This window comes from Protopterus annectens, chromosome 3.part1, assembly GCF_019279795.1.
Source record: "Protopterus annectens isolate FY-2018-M chromosome 3.part1, PAN1.0, whole genome shotgun sequence".
In the NCBI taxonomy this organism is placed as follows: Eukaryota; Metazoa; Chordata; order Ceratodontiformes; family Protopteridae; genus Protopterus; species Protopterus annectens.
Window position 1 is genome coordinate 475,463,350 of NC_056732.1, and position 22,962 is coordinate 475,486,311.

Genomic DNA, 22,962 nt, shown 5'->3' on the forward strand with positions numbered 1-22,962 from the left:
CCTTCATTGGCTACTTCTCACTCAGTGGTACCCTCTACAACATCTTTTGTCTTTTCAGATACGTGTAACTCAGCGATGCAAGCAAGATTTACTCTGGTGGACATATTGAAATCCCCAACAATGGTCTTTCCCCTTCAGCCCCCATCAACCAATAGCCATGGTGACCACAGACTCCTCCCTGATTGGGGGGGGGGGCTGTGTCAGGGAAACTCAGTCCAAGGCACCTGGTCGGACACAGAGGCCCTTTTGCATATCAGTGTCCTGGAACAGAGGGCGGTGCTACCAGCATTGCAAGCATTTCATTCCATCCTTCTGCCAGGGACTATTGCGATCCAATCAGACAACATGTCAGCAGTCTGTTACATCAACAAACAAGGGGGCACCAGATCTTACCTGTTATGCTGAGAGGCTGTGAGAATATGGCAATGGCGATAGCTTCCATACGCTTTCTAATTGCAACGCACATTCCTGGGAGCGGACAAATTGAGCAGGTGCATTCTACAACCTGATGAGTGGTCCCTCAATCCTATGATAGCGGCAAAAATCTTCAACTGCTGGGGCCAGCCTTGCTGTGACCTATTTACCTCCCCAACCAACTACAAGTGCAGCAACTATTTTGCCCTAATCCCCCTTCTGGGACAGCCATCGAGAGACGCTGTAGTCAGCACTTGGCCCTCTGGTCTACTTTATACTTATCCTCTTCTTCCCCTCATCTCACAATTTCTGAAGAAAGCACGACAGTTGAAGAGCAAAGTGATCCTTATTGCTCCGTATCGGCCTCGACAAGTCTGGTTTCCCTTCCTCTGGCCTCACCTGCTAGATCAACTGTGGATCCTCAGTCCATCCGCAGTGTTGATCTCCCATCCACAGGGTCTGATTCACCCCAGTCTAACAACCCTGAAACTGACAGCTTGGTTTCTCCACTTCCAGTGATTGCCAGGCATGAAAACCTCATGTCCCCTTTAAGCAATATTCTTATTGCGTCTTATAAATCGTCCACCGGACTAATCTATCTTAACAAATGGATCTCTCTATGGGCAGCGAATAAACAATTAGACCCCTTGTCAGCCCCAGTTTCAGTGGTACTGGATTACTTATCACATCTTTTCCACTCTGGGATGTCTGCCTCTACTATTCATGTGCATTTAGCTGCCATCTCAAATTTCCACATTGGTTTTCAAGATTCTTCACTTATGTCACACAGACTCCTGTAAAACATTCTTGAAAGGGATTATCCACCTAAAACCTCCCTTTAGAGAACTGGTAAAACCTTAGGATTTGGCATTGGTTCTGCAAGATCTAACAGCTTCCCCCTTTGAACCTGCATCTTCATGTGATGTAAAATATCTCTCTTAGAAAACTTTGTTTCTGATTGCAATCACATTGGCCAGATGCTCGTCAGAACTTCAAGCCTTATGCATCAAACCTCCCTATCTTATCTTCCATAATGTTAGGGTATCACTGAGAACCAATTCTTCCTTTTTACCAAAAGTGGTTTTAAGTTTTTTTTTTTTTTTTTTTGGTGGAACAGCGATATTTTTCCCTGAGAAAAATATCGCTGTTCTGAGTGTTCGGCATTTTCAGCGTATGCTGAACTAGGGTCGATGAATAAGCGTTCGCTTTTTTAAGCATTCGCTTATTTAATATAGACCCTTATTTTATACCTGTCAAAACCAGGAAGACACATTACAGTGTTGTGGAACATTTTGAGACAGTTTCAGATCTTTTTGGGATGCAGAATTAGTGAAGCTAAAAGAAAGGCAGTAGCGGTAAATTGTGTACCTACAAATGAAGTGGTTCAGCAATATCCATGTTTATGGGGACATGATAAGATGAAGTATTTAGGAGTGTGGATTAAAAATGATTCTAGTGTAGCAGCTAAGGATATGTAGGATGAGACTAAACAAAAGATAATACAAAAACTGAGAAAATGGAAGTTTTGTTATATGGATAGTAAGATACAAGCAGTTAAAATGTTTCTAGTGCCATTAGTCTTATACATAGGCCAAGCACATTTTTATCAACCAGAGGAGAAGTTGTGGATATAAATTAATAAAGAGCTGAAGGACTTTATCTGGGAGGGGAAGACTGCAAGCGTCAAGTGGGATAAGCTGATTCTTCTACTAGAACAGGGAGGATTGGGATTACCTGATTTGAAGGGGTATTTCAGGTCTACACAGTTAAGGCTCTTATACGTAGCAGAAGCAGAAAACTATAATTCAAAGTGGAAAGAGATGATGATGAAACAGGGTGGAAGCTCAAGAAGCAAGGAGAGACTGGGATTTTGGATGCAGGCCTTTAAGGAGAATAACAGTAATCATGCAGAATATTATATCTATAAAGTAGCAGAAAGTATCCTAAGAGCTAAAACAACACGGGAATGGAGAAAGGAGATTCTGTCAATAGGGATGACTGTAATTAGGGATATAGACAACAGGCAAGAGGGGTCTAGAATGTATTGGAGAAAACTGGCAAATGAACCAAGGTATTAGGAGCAAATAACTAGAGAGGGAAAGATGATAGAATGGGAAGATTCCAAGAATTTATTTGGACTGTATGTCAGAGATGGTTTTCCTATCAAGGATTGATATCAGATATAGGCAATAGAAAGAAATAGTGGGGTCCTAAATGAAAGACCAGCACTGGTAGAGTTTTTAGTAGAATCTAAAACGGAAGCTGGCATTAAAAAATGAATAATTAGTAGAGCATGTAAAATAGTGCATGATAACCATAAGAATCTATCAGAGGACATTAGAAAGGATTAGGAAGAGAAACTGGGTAAGCAATTCACAAAGAAACAATGGGAAGATATATGTATATCTCCCAAATACGCAACAAAATCTAGAAGTTTTAGAATTTTTGCTTGGAAATGTTTACATAGATATTTTTATACCCTGTGTAGGCAGCAAATGTTGGAGGTGTGACTGGGAAGAAAGAGGTAACTGGGACCATATTTTTTGGTTGTATGGCGAGTTTGTGGACTTTAAGGATTCCTTGTGGGATCCGCTGTTGAGATGCTGAGTGGGTAGACTGGTGAGAAGAAGGAGATGATTTTTCTGAGCTGTGATACAGAATCTGAGCTGCTTAGACATGAGGCCTTGCTGTGTTTAGTTATGGTAGCTGCCAAAAAAGCAATTACTAGAAAATGTAAATCAAAATCTAAGACAGCCGTGCTAGAAATAGTGAATATAGTAAGACATAAAAGAAGTGGAATTGAGACCTTTAGAAAAGGGTAGGAGCAAACTACATAGGAATAAATGAGAATTGTAAGAACAGTACATACAGGGGAGGAAGGAGTTTTAAAAGAAGGCAGAACCTAAATGAGTGATGTAAATTTTGACACAAAATGATAAGTCATGTATAATGTTTGGATCTGGGAGTGTGTCAGTATGGTTTGTGATGTAAAATGCTTACAGCTAGGATTGTGTCAGTGTGGATTATTTTCCTGTATATAAATGTATGATTGCCTATGTTGTGATAGTTTAATAAAGATTTTTCTTGTTTTAGAAAAAAGGCAGGAATCGAATAATTTATGTAATGTTGCTTGGGTTGTATGGTATTTAGCAATATATATGAAATATAATGTTTGTAAACATGAACTTGTTAGTAGAGTTTGATTACTTTTATATATATATATGTAAAATTGCCTATGGCACAAGAGATAATTCAGTAAAAGTGTTTCACTTTAATGAAAACTTTCTAACAAAAAAATCCAATACATTTTTAGAACTCCCCCATCAGCTTAGAACAAACACTCAAAAGTATGTACATTTTCAACAAATGTCCCAAATTGACAACTGCATCCACAGGCATGATCTAATCTAAAAATAAGGTTACCCATACTGAAACATGTTATAGCCTGTGTTCTCAATTGCACTAATTGTTCTCTATTCTTTTCCCTCCCAGATGTGAACATTTGTATTCTTTCAAAAAAAAAAAAACATTAACTTTTGACGCTAGAAAAAAGTGCACTGGCTACCTTTAAACAAAGCTAAAGTATGCACTGTTCTATTAAAGGGTTAGGGCTGCTGGGATGGCTGCCATTTCTTCCCTAATTTTAGGCTGTATTTTTCACTGAAGTACTTCTCATTATACCTTTAGATTTTGCATTTCCCCAATCAGATAATACTTAGAACTTTCAAGAGTAATTGCTGGCAACTTCTGACAGCTTGTCTCCATGTAAAAATAGTCATCAGTGAGAAAAGAAATGGCTAACAACTTGCAGATGCATGAAGGAATCTTTGTAAATTTCACTCTGAACAGAATGTACAGAATTCCCCTGGCTAACGCTGCCTTCATTTGCAGACTTCTTGCCTTTCACTGAAAACACTTGCTAATGGGGGAAAAAAGAAACTAATATCCTTGTGGATGCAAGAAGTTTAACATTGTTCATGCCTTTTGCCTTATTTTCCAACCCTGTTTGCTTACAAAAAGTTGTTCATAGCGTAAATCGGAGACATTAATCTAGAAATCCACCCTTGTAAATACAGGGAAAATTATCATATTAGTTCTACATGTAATGTAAGCAGTATACTGTACTTTTATATCTCACAACCCAGCAGCCCATGTTGTTATTGTTTTTGACCTTTGAGACTAAGCTGAGTTTATAGTTCGTTCTAGGAGACTGATTAGAAAAGTAAGTAGTTTCTGTATATCTAGTTTGTTTGGGGACTATGGTAATTTTGGAAAGTTAAATGGCATCTGTCTCTTTTTCGGCTGTCTTATCAGTTATGTTTGCTTTTGATTACTTTACCAGCTTATATGTGTATTATTCATAGATATGTGCTTATGAGCATAAAAGTTAATAATATGATAATATCTTGAGCAGACTTAATTAGGTCATTGAAGATAATGTCTCACTTTGTTTTCATAAGTACTTTATTTATTGCATTGCACTTTCATTGCTAAAGTCTTGGAAGATTAATTTATGTATGACTGAAATTAAGTTTATCATTAGGTTAGAGATGATTGTGTCCTGCAGCCCCGTGGCCCACAGGAATAAAGCCCTTAGTACATCCAGGACAACCATTTCTCAACTAGAGGCACAGATGCAGGAGGGGAGATGGGGAGGTGACAGTGATTGAACGAAGTCTGCTCACCCATCCTGGGGGAGGGGGGAGGCAGCTTGCACTTGTTGCAGTATCCATGTTATGAGCTTGGTGAGCTCTGCACTGTAAAACAGGTGTACCATTTAGTTGGGAGGTTGAGCATGCATGCATCTACTGAAGCAGCACTTCCATGGGGTGGGAGAGGTTAGTTTATACCTCCCAACAGCAATATGACAGTGTACTGTTGTCCTGGATTTCCTCAGCAGCCATGGAGTAGGGTTGGGATGAGTCTAGAGGAGCCTATTGCTGGTCTGGTACACCTAGTGAGTGAGGAGAGGAGCTGGTTGCAGCAGATAGTCAGCTATGGGGAGGATGGAGACAAAATATGGTGGTGTCTTGATCTATGTTGATTTAGAGGTCTTAAGTATGGATGGAGAGCAGAAGGAATCTGAATTTATCAGTTTATTTAAAATATTGATGTCGGTAATTAGCTTGCATACTGTTTTTCCAAAGTGTTTTACATAGTCTGTTAATATTTGAGCATATCTGTTTGATGTGGTGTAGCTTAAGCAGTCTGTCAGTGGTTCAGTAGTTAAAAATCTCCTCTGCATTAAGAACTCTATTTGCTCTGGATGTCACTTTGTGGAGTTTTGTCTGGAAAGCCTCATAATCTGTAGAGGACATAAAAAGTGTATGGTGGATTCCTATAACATTGCAGTTGGTGTCACGAACGTTAATCTAATTCTGGCTTTTATGTATTCTTTTAAAAATACTGAGACACTTACAGCTTTCCCATTTGCACTGCAACAAGGAAAGGAGGTAAGGAATTTATGATGCGCAGTTTCAATGTTTAAACTAGTTTTCAGTAAATGACATAGTTATCGTCCAAGCAGAGGAAAGCTTCTAAATCACCATAACCCATTTTGTTATTAAGATTTCTGGCATTTAAGAAAGCCACATTTCCCCTGTCTGTCAGATTTTTCAAAAAAAATAAATAAATAAAGTTTAGAAATTGTACCTCCCAGTCAAAGAGATGAAGCCCCCCCCCCCCCCGAGGCAAAACCTATATAAAATAGATAATACGAGTCATTTGGGGGTTGTTTCCCTGGGAATTTAGTGAATTATTTATGGTAATACAAATTGTATACCTTGCAGCTTTTGTGTATAAGCATGTGGTAGTAGGTCCATTTCCTAGGCATCCCCTTTTCAAGCTATAGGGATTTCCGTATCACATCTTTTGTGTCAATTGCTGAATTAGCTGTGACAGAGCAAATAAGATGAAGCGTGTAATGCTTCTTGGCATGTTTATACACAGTGAATCTTAATTTGAATTTCAGTTTTCAGCAGGTTGTTTTTATTAATTTGTTTGGCTAAATCTGGAGGTAAAATGTGATGTGGTTGCATTGCTTTGATCACATTCTCACTGTAGGAGAGGTTTCAGAATAGATAAGATATGTATATTATTTGGTACTGTAGTAGACGGTACTTAAATCTATGCTTGCGCAGACATGATTACTAAAGCACTATAGAAACTATGCTGCATATTGCAGACATGTTTCAAAAAGCTTTTTCTCTAGTAGAGTTGTATATATTTAGAAAGTTTTTTTTTTTCTGTGAATACACATTTCAGTGGCTTTGCATTTGAATAGCTGCTGAAATAGGTTAGGCCAATACTTTTTTTTTTCTTTTTTCTTTTTGCTGGTAACATTTATTGCCCAGGGTTCAGTGTTTCTCTGTTGCATATATACATCCCATGTAGTTCATTGTAAAAGTTGATGGTTCTTAAAGGACTCCAGATAAAATTGCTGCATTTTCTCTTTGCAGAATTAAAAGTCCTAAAAATACACATTGAATTTTCCTTGGATCAGCCAAAGGGTGGTCTTCATTTTGTGGTTCCAAATGTGGAAGGCACAATGGCAGAAAGAGGTGCTCATGCCTTTACGTGGGGATACCAGAATTCTACAAGGTATGACCAACATTTGTTTTGTGAAAATGTATTTATTTAGTCTAGACAAGGCTGACCAGCAATGATATAGTAAGTGGAGAAAATTTTAAATTTCTATAAACATTTCATTGACAACGTCTGCACTCTGTGTAGTTGTTTTCCAGCATCATCTTCTATTGTTTCATTCTGTTATACAGGTGAGATTAACTTCAATGGGAATATAAGAATGGAGCATCAGGGTTCAGCGTGAGTGCCAACATAGCTTGGACAAGTACATTATTGTCCTCAACATGAGAACATGGCTTATGCCAAGGCATGCATTGTTTATATGCATTTTCCATCTTCCCCTTCCAGTTTGATGATAACCACAGTATCTCCCCTTGCATTTTTGCTGTCATCTGTATGCAGCTGACTTTCTTTCCTTAAAATGCTTCCTTCACTTGTCCTTCTCTTCAGTGTTTGGGTGGAATTCAGAAAGATGGCACTCTGTACATTTGGAACTCACTGTGCAAGAATATATTCAGAAGGTACTTAAATTTCATGTTCTATGCATCTCAGTTGCTCAGAAAAAGTGCTGATTCATAAGAATGATTCAGAGGCAAGAATCCTGGTGCTCCATGCATAAATGCATTCTGGTCTGCTTAATGACGCAGAGGTTAAGATCTCTATTTCTCAGCTGCAGGAGGTGGGGTTCAGGTGTACCTCCTGTCCGTTAGCTTAATGGAGTTTGCATGTTCTCCCACTTGTTTCTTTTGGCCTTATTTGGGTACTGCAGTTTCCTCCCCCCTTCCAGAAAAGTGCAGATTAATTGGCTGGTTGCAGCTGTTTGTATGTATTGCCTTTGCCCTCTCCCTTGTGGCCTGAGTTAATAGGTATTTTCTGAAAAGGATCTGTGATGTCTAGTCACTTACCCAGTTGACAAATGAATACAATACATGTTTGTGTGTGTGCGCGGTGTGTGTGTGTGGTGTGTTTGTGTGAGTGTGGTGTGTTTGTGTGAGTGTGGTGTGTTTGTGTGAGTGTGGTGTGTTTGTGTGTGAGTGTGCGGTGTGTTTGTGTGTGAGTGTGCGGTGTGTTTGTGTGTGAGTGTGCGGTGTGTTTGTGTGTGAGTGTGCGGTGTGTTTGTGTGTGAGTGTGCGGTGTGATGTTCATCGTGCATACAGCTGCAGTAGTCACAGATGGGTTCTCTGCCGTCATGCGAGTCCTCGGTCGGTCGAATTCTAAAGTCTAGGTCCGGCGTCGGTTGTTGTCGCTTTCTTTCCTGACGTCATTGAGGCAGGGGTATATAAGACACAGCCGACGCCATTTTCTTCAGTCTTTTTTGCCGCACGGTGCCCGAAGTAGAAGCAGTTCGCAAGTGCCGGCCGGCCAGCTCCTGAATTTACAAAAAATTGGAAACCGAAGTCTTCTTTAAAGCTAAGTACCCCGTTGGGGAAACTTTTCTTGCCTCAGACCGATGTCAGAAAAAGTTAACAATTGTATTTCTTGTGGGAAGCAAATACCGCATAAGGATTTCCATTCCCTCTGCATACCTTGTTTAGGCCCAGACCACGACGTCTCGGGCTGTCGCTTTTGCACTACTTTCAATAAACACGCTATTAAGCGTCGGGCGGAGTTCGCCCAACACCTTTTTGGTAAAGTCTTTGATTATAAAATGTCATTGGAGACTCCGACTACCGTTTTGTCCAAAAAACGCAAGGACAAGGACCGGCATGTGAGGTCCGTGGTCTCCACCGACACCATGCCAAAACCGGCTACACGTGGTCCGGTTCTCAGCGAGATGCCTATGCAGTCCCTGACTACCGACGACACTTCTTTGGCGGTGTCTTCTGTAACCTAGACTGCAGGTACCTCGGCCCATACCCAGACTACAACCACCGAAGCCACTGTGAGCATTGAGCCTCCTAATGTGGACAGGTCCACTTCCACCCATGGTGTCTTTAGACCCTCAACTTCCTTTTCCATTAAGGCCTTTACTAAGTCCAAATCAGCCAGGCATCCCAAGAGGCATGTTGCACAGGGCCCATCTCCAGGCCCCATGCCTAAAAAGCAGATGCTTAAAATGGCTGAGGATTTAATTACTCTTATCAGGGGTTCCCAATCCCAACCCCCTCCAGACAAGAGACCCAGAGTGGAGGAAGATTCTCCCTCTTCTGATCAGGGCTCCATTTTTTCAGAACATTCTGATGTAGAGGAACACTCTTACTCCCCTTTTGAAGATTCTGATGCAGAGCAGTCCATTCCTTCTGTATCTCCTCCAGAGGATTTTTCTTTTGGGGAAACCTTGCACACCTTGAAGGGAACACTTCCATTGGGAAGGCCAAGACTTTTCTGATTCCAAGAAAAGACTTGGGGAATTTCTTTTGTTACCTCAACACAGACCTCTGGTGATACCTCCTGTCTTGGACATACTTGATGATGTTTATTCGGAGGCTTGCCTTAATCCGGATTCTCTGCCTCCTGTCCCAGTCAAGCCTGATAGGTACTACAGAGTTCCTAACTCCCACCAATTTCTTTACAAAAGCCATAATGCTGACCCCAAAACCATTTCTCAAGGCCCCTAGGGAATGAAGGCCTCTACTGCTAAGAATCCACTTCCTTCCGAAAGAGAGTCAAGATCCTTAGAAAGGTGGGGAAAAAAGGTATATACCTTGGCCACCCTAGCCATGAGGGCCTTAAATTGTCAGTTTCATATGCTTAAATATCAGCAGTTTCTGTTATCACAATTAAGAAATAAAATGTCTCAACCTGAACAACCAGATTTGAAGGAGGTGCAGGATATGATGCATAGTGCAGAACAAGTGGGTAAACACACCTTACAATGTGGCTATGATGCCCTAGAGGCTTCAAGTAGAGCTGCTATTACAGGATCAGTCATTCGTAGACATGCCTGGCTTAGGGAACAAATCTTGCCTGATCATGTGAAAGCTAAACTACTAGATGCTCCTTTACAAAAGGATGTGCTATTTGGTACTAATGCTGAGGAGATACTACGGAAAATGGAAGAAAAAGCCAAATCTATGCAATCTGTCAAAGCTTTTCTACAGGTTCAACCACCACGTTTTAGCAGAAATTGGCCTTCTAAAAACTGGTCCTTTCCAGCCACGGACAAGCCCCAAAGAGGTAGATACAGGCGCACAAGGGGCAGAGGACAATCACAAGGATCATATAGAGGCAGGCAATGGCAAACTCCAGCACCAAGAGGTGGCGAAGACAGTGCACAACAATACAGGAAACAAACCCAATGACTTCCTCCTTTACATGCCAAGCAAGTCTCAGCTGGTAGCACCCATGGGAGGAAAGCTGGCATTATTTACAAGAAATTGGCATATTGTCACAACAGACAAATGGATCCTGGACGTTATAAACAGAGGCTACAGATTTCATTTTCACACTCTTTCAAAAATGAGAGGCATGCCAAACCTGCCACACAATCAAAGGGCAGAGGCACAACTACAAATTTCAAAGCTCATAGACATGAAAGCTATTCAAGAGGTACCTACTCACGAACAAGGTCAAGGTTTTTATTCCAGGCTATTTCTGGTACCAAGGAAAGGAATCGACTGGAGACCCATTTTGGACTTATCCATCCTAAACACATTCTTACTCGTACCAAAATTCAAGATGCTCACATTACAGCAGCTTCTTCCCATGCTGGGCAAGGAGTTTTGGCTGGTAAGATTGGACCTCAAGGAGGCATACCTGCATGTCCCAATCAGACAAAGCTGCAGAAGATACCTCAGATTTCTTGCAGGTTCAGTTCACTATTAAGTCTCTGCATTGCCCTTTGGCTTATCTACTGCGCCCAGAGTATTCACGAAATGCCTGGCATCAGTAATTGCCTACTGCAGACTTCAAGGGATACAAATTTACCCTTATTTGGACGACTGCCTGATCCAAGCGGACAGCAAGCACATACTTCTGGAACATCTGGCTTATGTAACATGGTTACTGAATTCCCTGGGATACACAGTCAACAAAGAGAAATCCAGGCTAACACCATCTCAGAAAATAACTTTCCTGGGTGCCAACTTGGACACAAACACCCAGATGGCCTATCTTACGCCAGAAAAACAGGGGCAACTAACTCAGTACTTCAAAATACTAGCAAATTGTACCAGGCTTACTGCAAGGAAAATCATGCAGGCTCTGGGCTTCATGGCATCTTGCATTCTTTTAATCCCATGTGCAAAGTTGCATATGAGGAAACTTCAATGGTACCTAAAAAATCTATGGTCTCAACACAGCCACAGTTTGGAAACAATAATACCAATAATTCCATGTTTACAAAAGGAATTTCAATGGTGGGCCCAAGCATGTCAAACAAACACAGGTCTCCCATTCTGCAAGCCTCAAGCAAATCAAGTCATCACAACAGACGCCTCAGATTTCGCCTGGGGGGCGCACATGACAGACAGGTGCATTCAGGGCAAATGGTCCCAAAAGGAAATGCACCTTCACATCAATCAGAAAGAAATGCTAGCAGTGATAAATGCAATTACAGCTTTCAAGGACCTCCTGCATCCAGGACAATTATTGATAAGAACAGACAACACCACAGTAATGTGGTACATAAACAAACAAGGAGGAACACATTCATACCCCCTGTGCAGACTAGCCATGACACTTTGGAACTTGGCTCTGGAATGGCAAATCGAACTTCAGGCACAGTACTTGTCAGGTTTGGAAAACACGCTGGCAGACAATCTAAGCAGAAATATGACAGATCCACACGAATGGAAGTTGCATCCTCAAGTGTTTACAAAGATAATCCAAGCGTGGGGGAGGCCAGACATAGATCTCTTCGCCTCCCACAGGAATCATCAATTGGAAAAGTTCTGTTCAAGGACCTTTCATCCAAAGGCCTGGAGAGTGGACGCCTTCTCATTCAGTTGGACAGCATGGACAGTTTACGCTTTCCCACCTCTGCCTCTTCTGCCCAAGGTACTCTTGAAAGCAAGAGCAGACAGACCGAAGATGATACTGATTGCTCCAGACTGGCCAAGACAACACTGGTACCCACTCCTGAGGAACCTAACACATACTCCTCCCTGGTCCCTACCTCTAATGCCTCTTCTGCTGACTCAGCACAGCTACAAAACTCTTCACAGTCAGCTGAAAACACTCAATCTCGCTGCATGGAAAATTCCTTAACACCACAACAGACCATACTCCCCAAAGAGGTGCAGGATGTCATTTTGGAGGCCAGAAGGCCATCTACTAGAAAGGCTTACTCCGCAAAATGGAAACGGTTTTGCTCTTGGAATGAGAAAAAAGGCCAGGACCCTAGAAAACTGAATTTGCCTCTGGTATTACAGTATCTAGCTGAGCTGCTGAACAGTGGACTTTCATTTTCCTCCATAAAAATCCATGCCTCAGCCATTTCTGCAGAATTCAACACTGATCCACCCTTATTCTCTCACCCACTCTTAAGACAGTTCCTCAGAGGGGCTAAGAATATAAGACCACCAAGGAAACAACCAATGCCAGCCTGGGATCTTAATTACATTCTAGAAAAATTAACATTGCCTCCCTTTGAACCAGCTGCCTCAACAGATTTGCAATATTTGTCCTGGAAAACAGCCTTCCTTCTGGCCATTACCTCAGCTCGTAGGGTTTCGGAACTACAAGCCCTCATGGCTGTGCAGCCCTTTCTCATCTTCCATCAGGACAGGGTTTCCCTTCGAACCAACCTGTCATTTATGCCTAAAGTGGTATCCAGGGTAGCTTTAAATCAAGCCATACACTTACCTACCTTTTACCCCAATCCTGAAAACAAAGGGGAAAGGCTGCTACACTCCTTAGACATCCATAGACAGCTACGTTATTATTTGGACAGAGCAAAGCCTTTCAGGAAATCAGAACAACTTTTTGTGTCCTATGCTGTAGGAGCTCAAGGGAAGCCAGTTACCAAACAGACAATTTCAAAATGGATAGGCCACTGCATACGGTTTTGTTACTCCTCTCATGGAAAATCTGTCCCTACAGGCATCAGATCCCACTCCACCAGGGCCACAGCTACCTCTACAGCCTTCCTCAGAGGAGTTCCTACCAAAGATATTTTGGAGGCAGCCACTTGGAGTTCTGTGCGTACCTTCACAAAACACTACCACCTGCCTTTATATTCCAAAACTAGAGCAGGCTTTGCCACTGCTGTGTTGCAGGGCATTCTGGCTCATCCCAGTTCCACCTAGTGCCTACCACCCTGTGTGTAGCTTTGGGATTCTACCCATCTGTGATTACTGCAGCTGTATGCACGATGAACATAGTACAGTTTTGTACCTACCATAAATGTAGATGTTCGAGTGCTAATACAGCTGCAGTACAGTTTTCCCTCCCTCCTTCCCCTCTTGGTAAAGGCCTAGGGCCTAACCCCTCTTCATACAACCTGATTGGGTTATCCTTCTATGGTATATTTGCTTGCAACTACTGATTTTTGATTATATTGCATTGCATGTATATAAATATAATTTATGTATTGCCTTCCTTCTGGGGGCACCTGACATCTGGGGCAAGAAAGACTGAAGAAAATGGCGTCAGCTGTGTCTTATATACCCCTGCCTCAATGACGTCAGGCAAGAAAGCGACAACAACCAACGCCGGACCTAGACTTTGGAATTCGGCCGACCGAGGACCCGCTTGACGGCAGAGAACTCATCTGTGATTACTGCAGCTGTATTAGCACTCGAACATCTACATTTATGGTAGGTACAAAACTGTACTTTTGTGTGTGTGCGGTGTGTTTGTGTGTGTGTGCAGTGTGTTTGTGTTTGTGTGTGTGTGTGTGTGCAGTGTGTTTGTGTGTGTGTGTGCGGTGTGTTTGTGTGTGTGTGTGCGGTGTGTGTGTGTGTGTGTGCGGTGTGTGTGCGGTGTGTGTGCGGTGTGTGTGCGGTGTGTGTGTGTGCGTGTGTGTGCGTGTGTGTGTGCGGTGTGTGTGCGTGTGTGTGCGCGTGTGTGTGTGTGTGTGTGTGTGTGTGTGTGTGTGTATACGCGCGTAGTGGTGTAGATACAATGTTCTTGGTACATTGTGTATGAATGAGTTGCTCCAGTCTTATCCTTTATAATATGTATAATAGAAAACATAGAGGATTAAGGCTATGAGATGTTTATCAGCTGATTCCTTTAATCCAGAGTTTGAGTCCCTCAACTTCCATTTGTTCTTCTGTGACTCTAAGCATGGCTCTTAACCAGACAATTGGGAAACTATGCTAGGCGTCACTACCTATAAACCTAACAGTGACTACAGGTAAGGTTCCCCCCCCCCCATACATCTTTATTAAATTTACACACATGACAAAGGCAATCTTACATTTATATAAATGAAAAACATACAGAATGGTATCACTTTAGTTACAATTTACATCACAGACACCATTGAAGCAACTATAGTTGTAAACATGCATCACTTCTAAACCATCCAGTCAGTATAGCTCATTCAAATCCTGCCTTTTAACCACGTTCCTGCTGTGCATATATTATTCCCACAATTCCCATTTTTTTCCTGTGTAGTTAACTCCTTCCCTTTTCTAAAGATCCCAATTCCAGATGTTTTATCTTTCTTACTATATTCACTGCTTTTAGTAAAGTTGGTCTAGACTTTGATTTCCATTTTCTAGTAATTGTTTTTATGGCAGCCACCTTAATTAGACTCAGCAAGGCTTTACTATGTCTAAGCAATTCCCATTCTGTAGCATAATTAAAAAAATAATCATCTCCACAGTCAGTCCAATCTGCTCACCCAGCATCTCCAGCAGAGCGGTTTGCAAGGGAATCCCAAAAATCTGCCGGCTCATCACACTTCCAAAAAATATGTTCCCAGCTACCTCGATATTCATCGTGTTACCCTGCTCCAGTCATCACACTTGGGTTATCCTGTCGTCAGTCGGTCCCGCAGTTGGCCTGAATTCCAAAGTCTTGGTCTGGCGTCGGTTGCTGTTGCTTCTTCCCTGACGTCAGTGCGTCAGGGGTATATATGATGCATCCAACGCCATTTTCTTCAGTCTTTCTTGCTGCGCAGTGCTCGAAGCAGAAGCAGTTAGCAAGTGCCGGTCGGCCGACTCCTGAGATTTTCGAAGTCGAATTTCAGATCCGAAGTCTTCAATAAAGCTAAGTACCCCATTGGGGAAACTTTTCTTGCCTCAGACCGATGTCAGAAAAAGTTAACAATTGTATTTCTTGTGGGAAGCAAATACCTCATAAGGATTTTCATTCTTATTGTATACCTTGCCTAGGCCCAGACCACGACATCAATGGTTGTCACTTCAGTGCTAGGTTCAATAAGCGAACTATAAAACGACGTTTGATTTCGCACTACACTATTTCGGTAGAAAATTTAAACACTATGCCGTCAGAGCAACCGACTACCAGCGTGCACAAAAAACGCAAAGATAATGACAGGCAGCCTAGACCCAAGCCAGACTCCGAGGCCTTGGCTGGGCCGGTCTCCGGTTTTCAGTGAGGCGCCTACGCAGCCCCTGGCTACTGCAGAATTGGACCCCGAGACCGCTTCGGATCCTATGGCGGAGAGTTCTAGGCCGACGCACCCATTTTCTTTAGGCCCTACCGACGACATTGCAGAAAGAGAAGCCGGTGCTGCAGAAACACCTTCGGTTTCTGAAGGTGTCTTCAGACCGACGCTCACCATAAAAACGTATCCTAAGCTTAAAGACTCCTCTTAAACCAAAAAAGACTGCACTTCAGTCTCCAGTTCAAGGCCCCATGCCTAAGAAACAGATGCTTAAAGTGGCCGAAGATTTGATCTCTTTAATCAGGGGTTCCCAACCCCCACCCGACAAAAGGCCTAGACAAGAGGAAGACTATGCCTCCTCTGACCAAGTGTCTATTTCCTCAGGCTCCTCTGAGGAACAAGATGACTCCTTTCCCCCTTATGAAGATTCTGATGCTGAGGATTCCATTCCCTCAGCTTCTCCCCCTGAAGACTACTCCTTTGGGGAAACTTTACATACTATGAGGGAACATTTTCACTGGGAAGGTCAGGACTACTCTGACTCAAAGAAAAGGCTCAGAGAGTTTCTTTTACTCCCCCAGCACAAACCACTTGCTATCCCCCCAGTTTTAGACATAGTGGATGATGTTTACTTAGAATCTAGTTTAAATCCAGATTCTCTGCCTCCTGCTCCAGCCAAACCAGACAGATATTATAGAGTGCCTGACTCCCACAAATTCCTTTATAAAAGCCCTGTTGCTGACCCAGTGACCCAGAGACTATGTCCCAGGGTCCCAAAGGGGCTAAGGCTTCTATAGCAAAAAATCCTGTACCCTCTGAAAGGGACTCCAGAGCACTAGACAGATGGGGGAAGAAGGTTTACACTTCAGCCACTCTAGCTATGAGAGCACTAAATTGTCAATTTCACATGCTAAAATACCAGCAGTTTCTAATGTCTCAGATAAAACAAAAGATGAGCAACAGTCTAAATTGAAGGAAATGCAGGATCTGTTGCATGCAGCTGAACAGGTGGGCAAACATACTTTACAGTGTGGATTTGATTCCTTGGAAGCTTCCTGTAGAGCAGCTGTTACTGGGTCTGTTATACGTAGGCATGCTTGGTTAAAGGAACAAACTCTGCCTGATCATGTTAAAGCAAAGTTACTAGGTGCTCTCTTACAGCAGGATGTCCTATTTGGAGTTAAAGCAGAAGAAGTCTTAAAGAAAATGGAGGATAAGGCAAAATCTATGCAGACGGTCAAAGATTTCTTACAGGTTCAGCCCCCTCGCTTCAGCAGAAATTGGCCAACAAAAAATTGGTCCTTTCCAGCTACTGACAGACCTCAGAGGGTAAATACAGATGCCCAAGAGGCAGAGGACAACCACAAACCCACTACAAACCTCGACAATGGGGCACTGTAACACAGATGGGAGGAGAAGACAGGCCCCAAACTACTAGAAGGCAAACACAATGACTTAAACCTCATATGGCCAAGCAAAACTCTCTTGGCAGCCCCCTTGGGAGGAAAATTAGCACTTTTTTCAGACAACTGGCGCATCGTCAGAAAGGGCAAATGGTTCGTAGACATTATTTCACAAGGATACAGATTCCATTTCCACACCTTTCCAATGATAAGAGGAATGCCAAACCTGCCACAAAATCAATTGGCAGAGGCACAAAAACAAATTACAGCTCTCATGGACATGAGAGCCATTCAACTGGTACCTACACGGGAGCAAGGCCAAGGATTTTACTCAAGACACTTTCTAGTCCCCAGAAAGGACAATGCTTGGAGACCAGTTCTGGACCTTTCAATTTTAAACACCTTATTACAAGTACCCAAATTCAAGATGCTAACACTACAGCAGCTTCTTCCCATGTTGGGCAAGAAAGCATGGCTAGTAACGTTGGACCTCAAAGAGGCATACGTGCATGTCCCTATCAGACAAAATTGCAGAAGATACCTCCGTTTCATTGCAGGTTCAACCCATTACCAATTCTCTGCACTGCCCTTTGGCTTATCCACTGCGCCCAGGGTTTTCACAAAATGCCTGGCACCAGTAATTGCATACTGCAGACAAAGAGGAATTCAAATATACCCATACCTGGACGACTGCCTCGTCCTAGCAGAAAGCAAGGACATCCTCTTATCTGGCTTTTGTAAAACACCTTCTAAGTTGCCTAGGGTACACAGTAAACGAAAAGAAATCAAAACTAGTACCCTCACAAAATATGACATTCCTGGGTGCCAGCTTGAATACAACGGCCCAGATGGCTTATCTGACACCAGACAAACATCTGCAATTGACTCAATATTTCAAAACAATGGCAACAAAGATCCAACTCCCTGCAAGAAAAATTCTGCAGGCCTTGGGCTTCATGGCATCTTGCATACTACTAATACCATTTGCAAAGCTGCATATGAGGAAATTACAGTGGTACCTAAAAAGCGTATGGTCTCAACACAGCCACAGCTTGGATACGATGATATCTCTCATTCCCTGCCTTCAACAAGAATTTTTATGGTGGTCACAGGCATGTCACCTCAACAAGGGTCAGCCTTTCACCTTGCCCCCAGCCAGGCAAACTGTGACAACAGATGCATCAGATTATGCCTGGGGGGCACACATGGCATTCAAGGCATATGGACTGCAGATCAAAGGAATCTGCACATCAATCAAAAAGAAATGCTAGCTGTACAGAATGCCCTGACAGCCTTCAAGGACTGCTTGCATCCAGGACAGCTTACAATAAGGACGGACAACACCACAGTAATGTGGTACATAAACAAAGGGGGTACACACTCCTACCCTCTATGCAGGCAAGCAATGACCTTGTGGAGCACAGCATTTGCTTACCAAGTTCAGCTACAAGCTCAATTCCTGCCAGGAAAAAAGAACACATTGGCAGACGACCTCAGCAGAAACATCATGGATCCCCACAAGTGGAAACTGGATCCACAAGTATTTGCAATGATAACTCAAAATAGACCTGTTTGCCAGCCTCCAAAACTATCAGCTAACAAAATTTTGTACAAGGACGCTTCACCATCAAGCTTGGAAAGTGGAAGCACTCTCATTCAGTTGGAAAAACCTGACAGTATATGCCTTCCCTCCATTGCCCCTTCTCACAAAGGTGCTGCTGAAAGTCAGGAAGGAGAGACCCAGAATGATACTCATAGCCCCAGACTGGCCACGCCAGCACTGGTACCCACTACTAAGGAATATGGCCCAGGGCCCACCTTGGATTTTACCACAAATTGCTCATTTGCTCACACAGCAAGACAATCAGATTCTACACAGCCAGCTCAAAACCTTAAATTTGGCTGCATGGCAAATCACCTAAGCAACCAGCCAGCTTCTCTTCCTCAAGCAGTTATGGATGTTATTCTGGAAGCTAGGAGGCCCAGCACCAGGAAGGCCTACTCGGACAAATGGAAAAGGTTTTGCGCCTGGAACCAAGCTAAAGGCCAAAATACCCTTCAGCCTCACATTCCTCAGATTCTACAGTATTTAACTGAGATGTTGCACAAAGGACTTTCTTTTTCATCTATTAAAATCCACGCCTCAGCTATTTCAGCCCACTACAACACGGATCCTCCCTTATTTTCACATCCGCTTCTAAGGCAGTTTCTCAGAGGGGCCAAAAACATTAGGCCCCCCAGGAGAGCACCTACACCAACCTGGGACCTCAACTTTGTTCTGGAAAAACTTACGCTACCTCCATTTGAACCAGCTTTCTCTGCTGACCTAAAGTTTATATCATGGAAGCCTGCCCTGCTGCTAGCAATAACTTCAGCCAGAAGAGTCTCAAAGCTTCAGGCACTAATGGCAGTAGCGCCTTTCCTCATTTTCCATCAAGACAGAGTTTCTCTACGAACTAATCCCTCCTTTATGCCTAAGGTGGTATCCAGTGTGGCTCTAAATCAAACCATCCACTTACCCACCTTCTTTCCAAATCCACAGAACAAAGGAGAAAGACTACTGCACTCCTTGGACATTCACAGGCAACTACGTTACTACTTGGATAAAACTAAGGTTTTCAGAAAATCTGACCAGCTCTTTGTATCCTATGCTGCAGCTTCACAAGTGAAGGCTATATCAAAACAGACCATTTCCAAATGGATAGGACATTGCATTCGTTTTTGCTACACCCATCATGGAAAACCAGTTCCTGCTACCATAAGGCCCCACTCTACCAGGGCAGCAGCTACATCTACAGCCTTCCTCAGGGGGGTGCCAACCAAGGATATTTTGGAAGCTGCAACTTGGAGTTCAGTACACACCTTCACCAAACACTACCACTTACCACTTTAAGACTAGAGCTGGCTTCACCACTGCAGTACTGCAGGGCCTTCTAGCCTCCTCTATCCCTGTTTGACTCCACCTCCCATCCTTAGCTTTGGGATTCTACCCAAGTGTGATGACTGCAGCAGGGTAACACGATGAACGTAGTACAGTTTTGTACCTACCATAAATGTAGATGTTCGAGTGTATACCCTGCTGCAGTCCAGGTTACCCTCCCTCCATTCCCTCTGACCTAACTAACTAAAACTTTACAATACCCGAGTGACGCCTCCAGGTGCATCTGCAGTTAACTCCTACTGCTCCTCTAGGCGTCAAATATTACTTATGCATATTTGCATTAATAATTCCAAAACCATGCTACATACAAGGTTTAAAAATATTTTATCTTGAAGCATACATGATGGCAAACACAATTGTATTGATATTTGACCTCTGTCAATGAGTATTTGTTAGAATTGTAAGGTGATAATTTAATTTTTAAAGGCTCAGGCCACATCCACTAGGAGTTAAAGGTACATACTCAAAATAGTTGCACTGGAGTGAATGAGTTCTGATACTACCTTTGTGATGTATTTGCTTATAGTTGGAGGGATGTTTTGTTTGTGCTAAATTTTATAGATTGGTACTATTTACTGACCACCTTTTTGGAGGCACCTGACATCTGGGGCAAGAAAAACTGAAGAAAATGGCATTGGATGCATCATATATACCCCTGGTGCACTGACGTCAGGGAAGAAGCGACAGCAACCGACGCCGGACCAAGACTTTGGAATTCAGGCCGACTGCGGGACCGCCTGACGACAGGATAACCCAAGTGTGATGACTGCAGCAGGGTATACACTCGAACATCTACATTTATGGTAGGTACAAAACTGTACTTTCTTGCCCATCACACCTCCAGCATTTGCTATCCACCTGAGGAAAAATTCTATGGAGTCTACTTGGGGTATAAGAATACCTGTGTAAACACTTCCAGGCAAAGATTCTAAATCTTCTAGACTTTGTTGCATTTTTGGGAGATATACATATATCCCCCATTGTCTCTTTGTGAATTGCTTATCCAGTCTCTCTTCCCAATCCTCTCTAAGCTCCTCTGATTGATCCTTATAATTATCATGCAATATTTTATATGCTTTACTAATTATTCCTTTTTTAATGGCAGCTTCTGTTCTAGATTCTATTTAAAACTCTACCAGTGATGGACTTTCATTTAGGAGCCCCCAGTTTCTTTCTCTTTGCCTATTCTCTGATATCAATCCTTGACAGGGAAGGCAATCTCTAACCTGCAGTCCAAATAAATTCTTGGCCTCTTCCCATTCTATTACTTTTCCCTTTCTAGTTATTTGCTCCCAATACCGTGGTTCCTTTGCCAGTTTTCTCCAATAAATTCCATCCCCCTCTTGCCCATTATCTGTACCCCTGACCACAGTCAATCCTTTCAGCAAAATCTGTTTTCTCCATTCTCATGCTGGTTTGGTTGTTAGAATATGCTCTGCTATTTTATGACTATAATATTCTGTATGATTTTGGTTGTTCTTGAGAGACTGCATCCAAAATCCCAATCTCCCCTTATTCCGTCAGCTTTTTCCCCTGTGTCAGCATCATTCCTTTCCACTTTGAATTATAGTTTTCTGCTTGTGCTGTGTAAAAAAAACTTTAACTGTGTTTCTCTAAAATACCCCCTCAAGTTAGGTAATCCTAGTCCACCTTGTTCTTTTGGTAGAATCAGCTTATCCCACTTGACCCTTGCTGTCTTCCCTTCCCAGATAAAATCCTTCAACTCTTTTTAATTGCTATCCACAACTTCTCCTGTTGGTAAAAGTATGCCTGACCTGTGTATAAGACTAAAGGGACTAAAAACATTTTAATGGCTTATATCTTAGTATCCATATCCATAACTTCTATTTTCTCATTTTTTGTATTATCTTCATAGTCTCTCCCCACATATCCTTAGCTGCCACCACAGAGTCATTTCTAATCCATACTCCTAAATATTTCATTTTATCGTGTCCCCATAAATATGGATATTGTTGGACCAATTTATGTGTGTGTACATAATTTACTGCTATTGCCTTTGTTTTAGCCTCATTAATTTTGTATCCCGAGAAGATTTGAAACCGTCTTAAAATGTTCCACAAAACTATAATGTCCCTTTCTGGTTTTGTCATGTATAAAATAATATAATCTGCAAACAAAGCCACCTTTTCCTGACTAGCATACCAATTATGTCCTTGAATTTCCAAGTCCCTTATTTTCTTTGCCAGTTGTTCTAAATATAATGCAAACAACAAAGGGGAAGGTAGATAACCCTGCCTGGTTCCTCTACTCAAGCATAAATTATCACTGAGGACCCCACTCACTCTAATTTGCACCTCCGATCCCTCGTATATTCTCCTAATCAACCTTATAATTGTGTCAGGGAAAGCAAATGCTTCCATTGCTCTGCTCATGAAGTCCCAGTCTACTATGTCAAATGCTTTCTCTACATCAGGACCCACCAATAAAAGTGGTACTTTCTTACATTCTGCTTCCCTCTGGATCGTCAGTGTTCTGTTAATGTTTGCCCCCCTACACACACACACACACACACACACACACACACACACACACACACACTGATCCATATCTATCAATTTTGGTATCACTTTTGCTATTGTTTTAGCCATTTTAGACATAAACACATTATAATCATGGTTTAGTATTGAAATGAGCCTGTATGAAGCTGGATCCGATGGATCTTTACCCTCTTTAGGTATTGCTGTTACCACCGCCTTCTTCCAGGATGCTGGTACTCAAAACCTTCCAGATCTTTATCAGTTTTTTTCCCTCCTATCTTCTAAACTTCCACAGGAATACTATCTATTCCTGGAGACTTTCCTGTAGATTGGTTATACATATCCATTTTTATCTTCTCCCTTCCTATCCTAACTGTTAGTAATTGAGCCTCATCTACCTCTAGCTTTGGCATATTTAATTCCTCTATAAACATTTCCATTTGTACCTTTTCTTGATTTTCATATTTCTCTTCATTATACAAATTTTCATAAAATTTCAAAACTATTTATAATACTTCTACAGGGTCTCTTGTTATCTTCTATGTTATATGCTCCCTAAGCTTGGTGATTGGCCTTTCCACTTTTTGTTGCCTGAGTTGTGCTAGGAGTTTTTGTGCTCTTGAATTATTATAAAAAAACATTTGCTTAACAGCAGTCTTT

The 22,962-nt window shown here is 42.2% G+C and overlaps 1 protein-coding gene across 1 annotated transcript in view; it reads left to right on the forward strand.

Annotated features, from left to right (window-relative positions):
- The window catches only part of TAF2 (TATA-box binding protein associated factor 2), a 2,150,018-nt gene that overhangs the window by 365,333 nt on the left and 1,761,723 nt on the right, over positions 1 to 22,962 (forward strand). Inside the window, exon 5 of the mRNA XM_044066916.1 lies at positions 6,873 to 7,014. Within this exon, the coding sequence (XP_043922851.1) occupies positions 6,873 to 7,014 (142 nt within the window). The remainder of the gene's footprint in view (positions 1 to 6,872; positions 7,015 to 22,962) is intronic.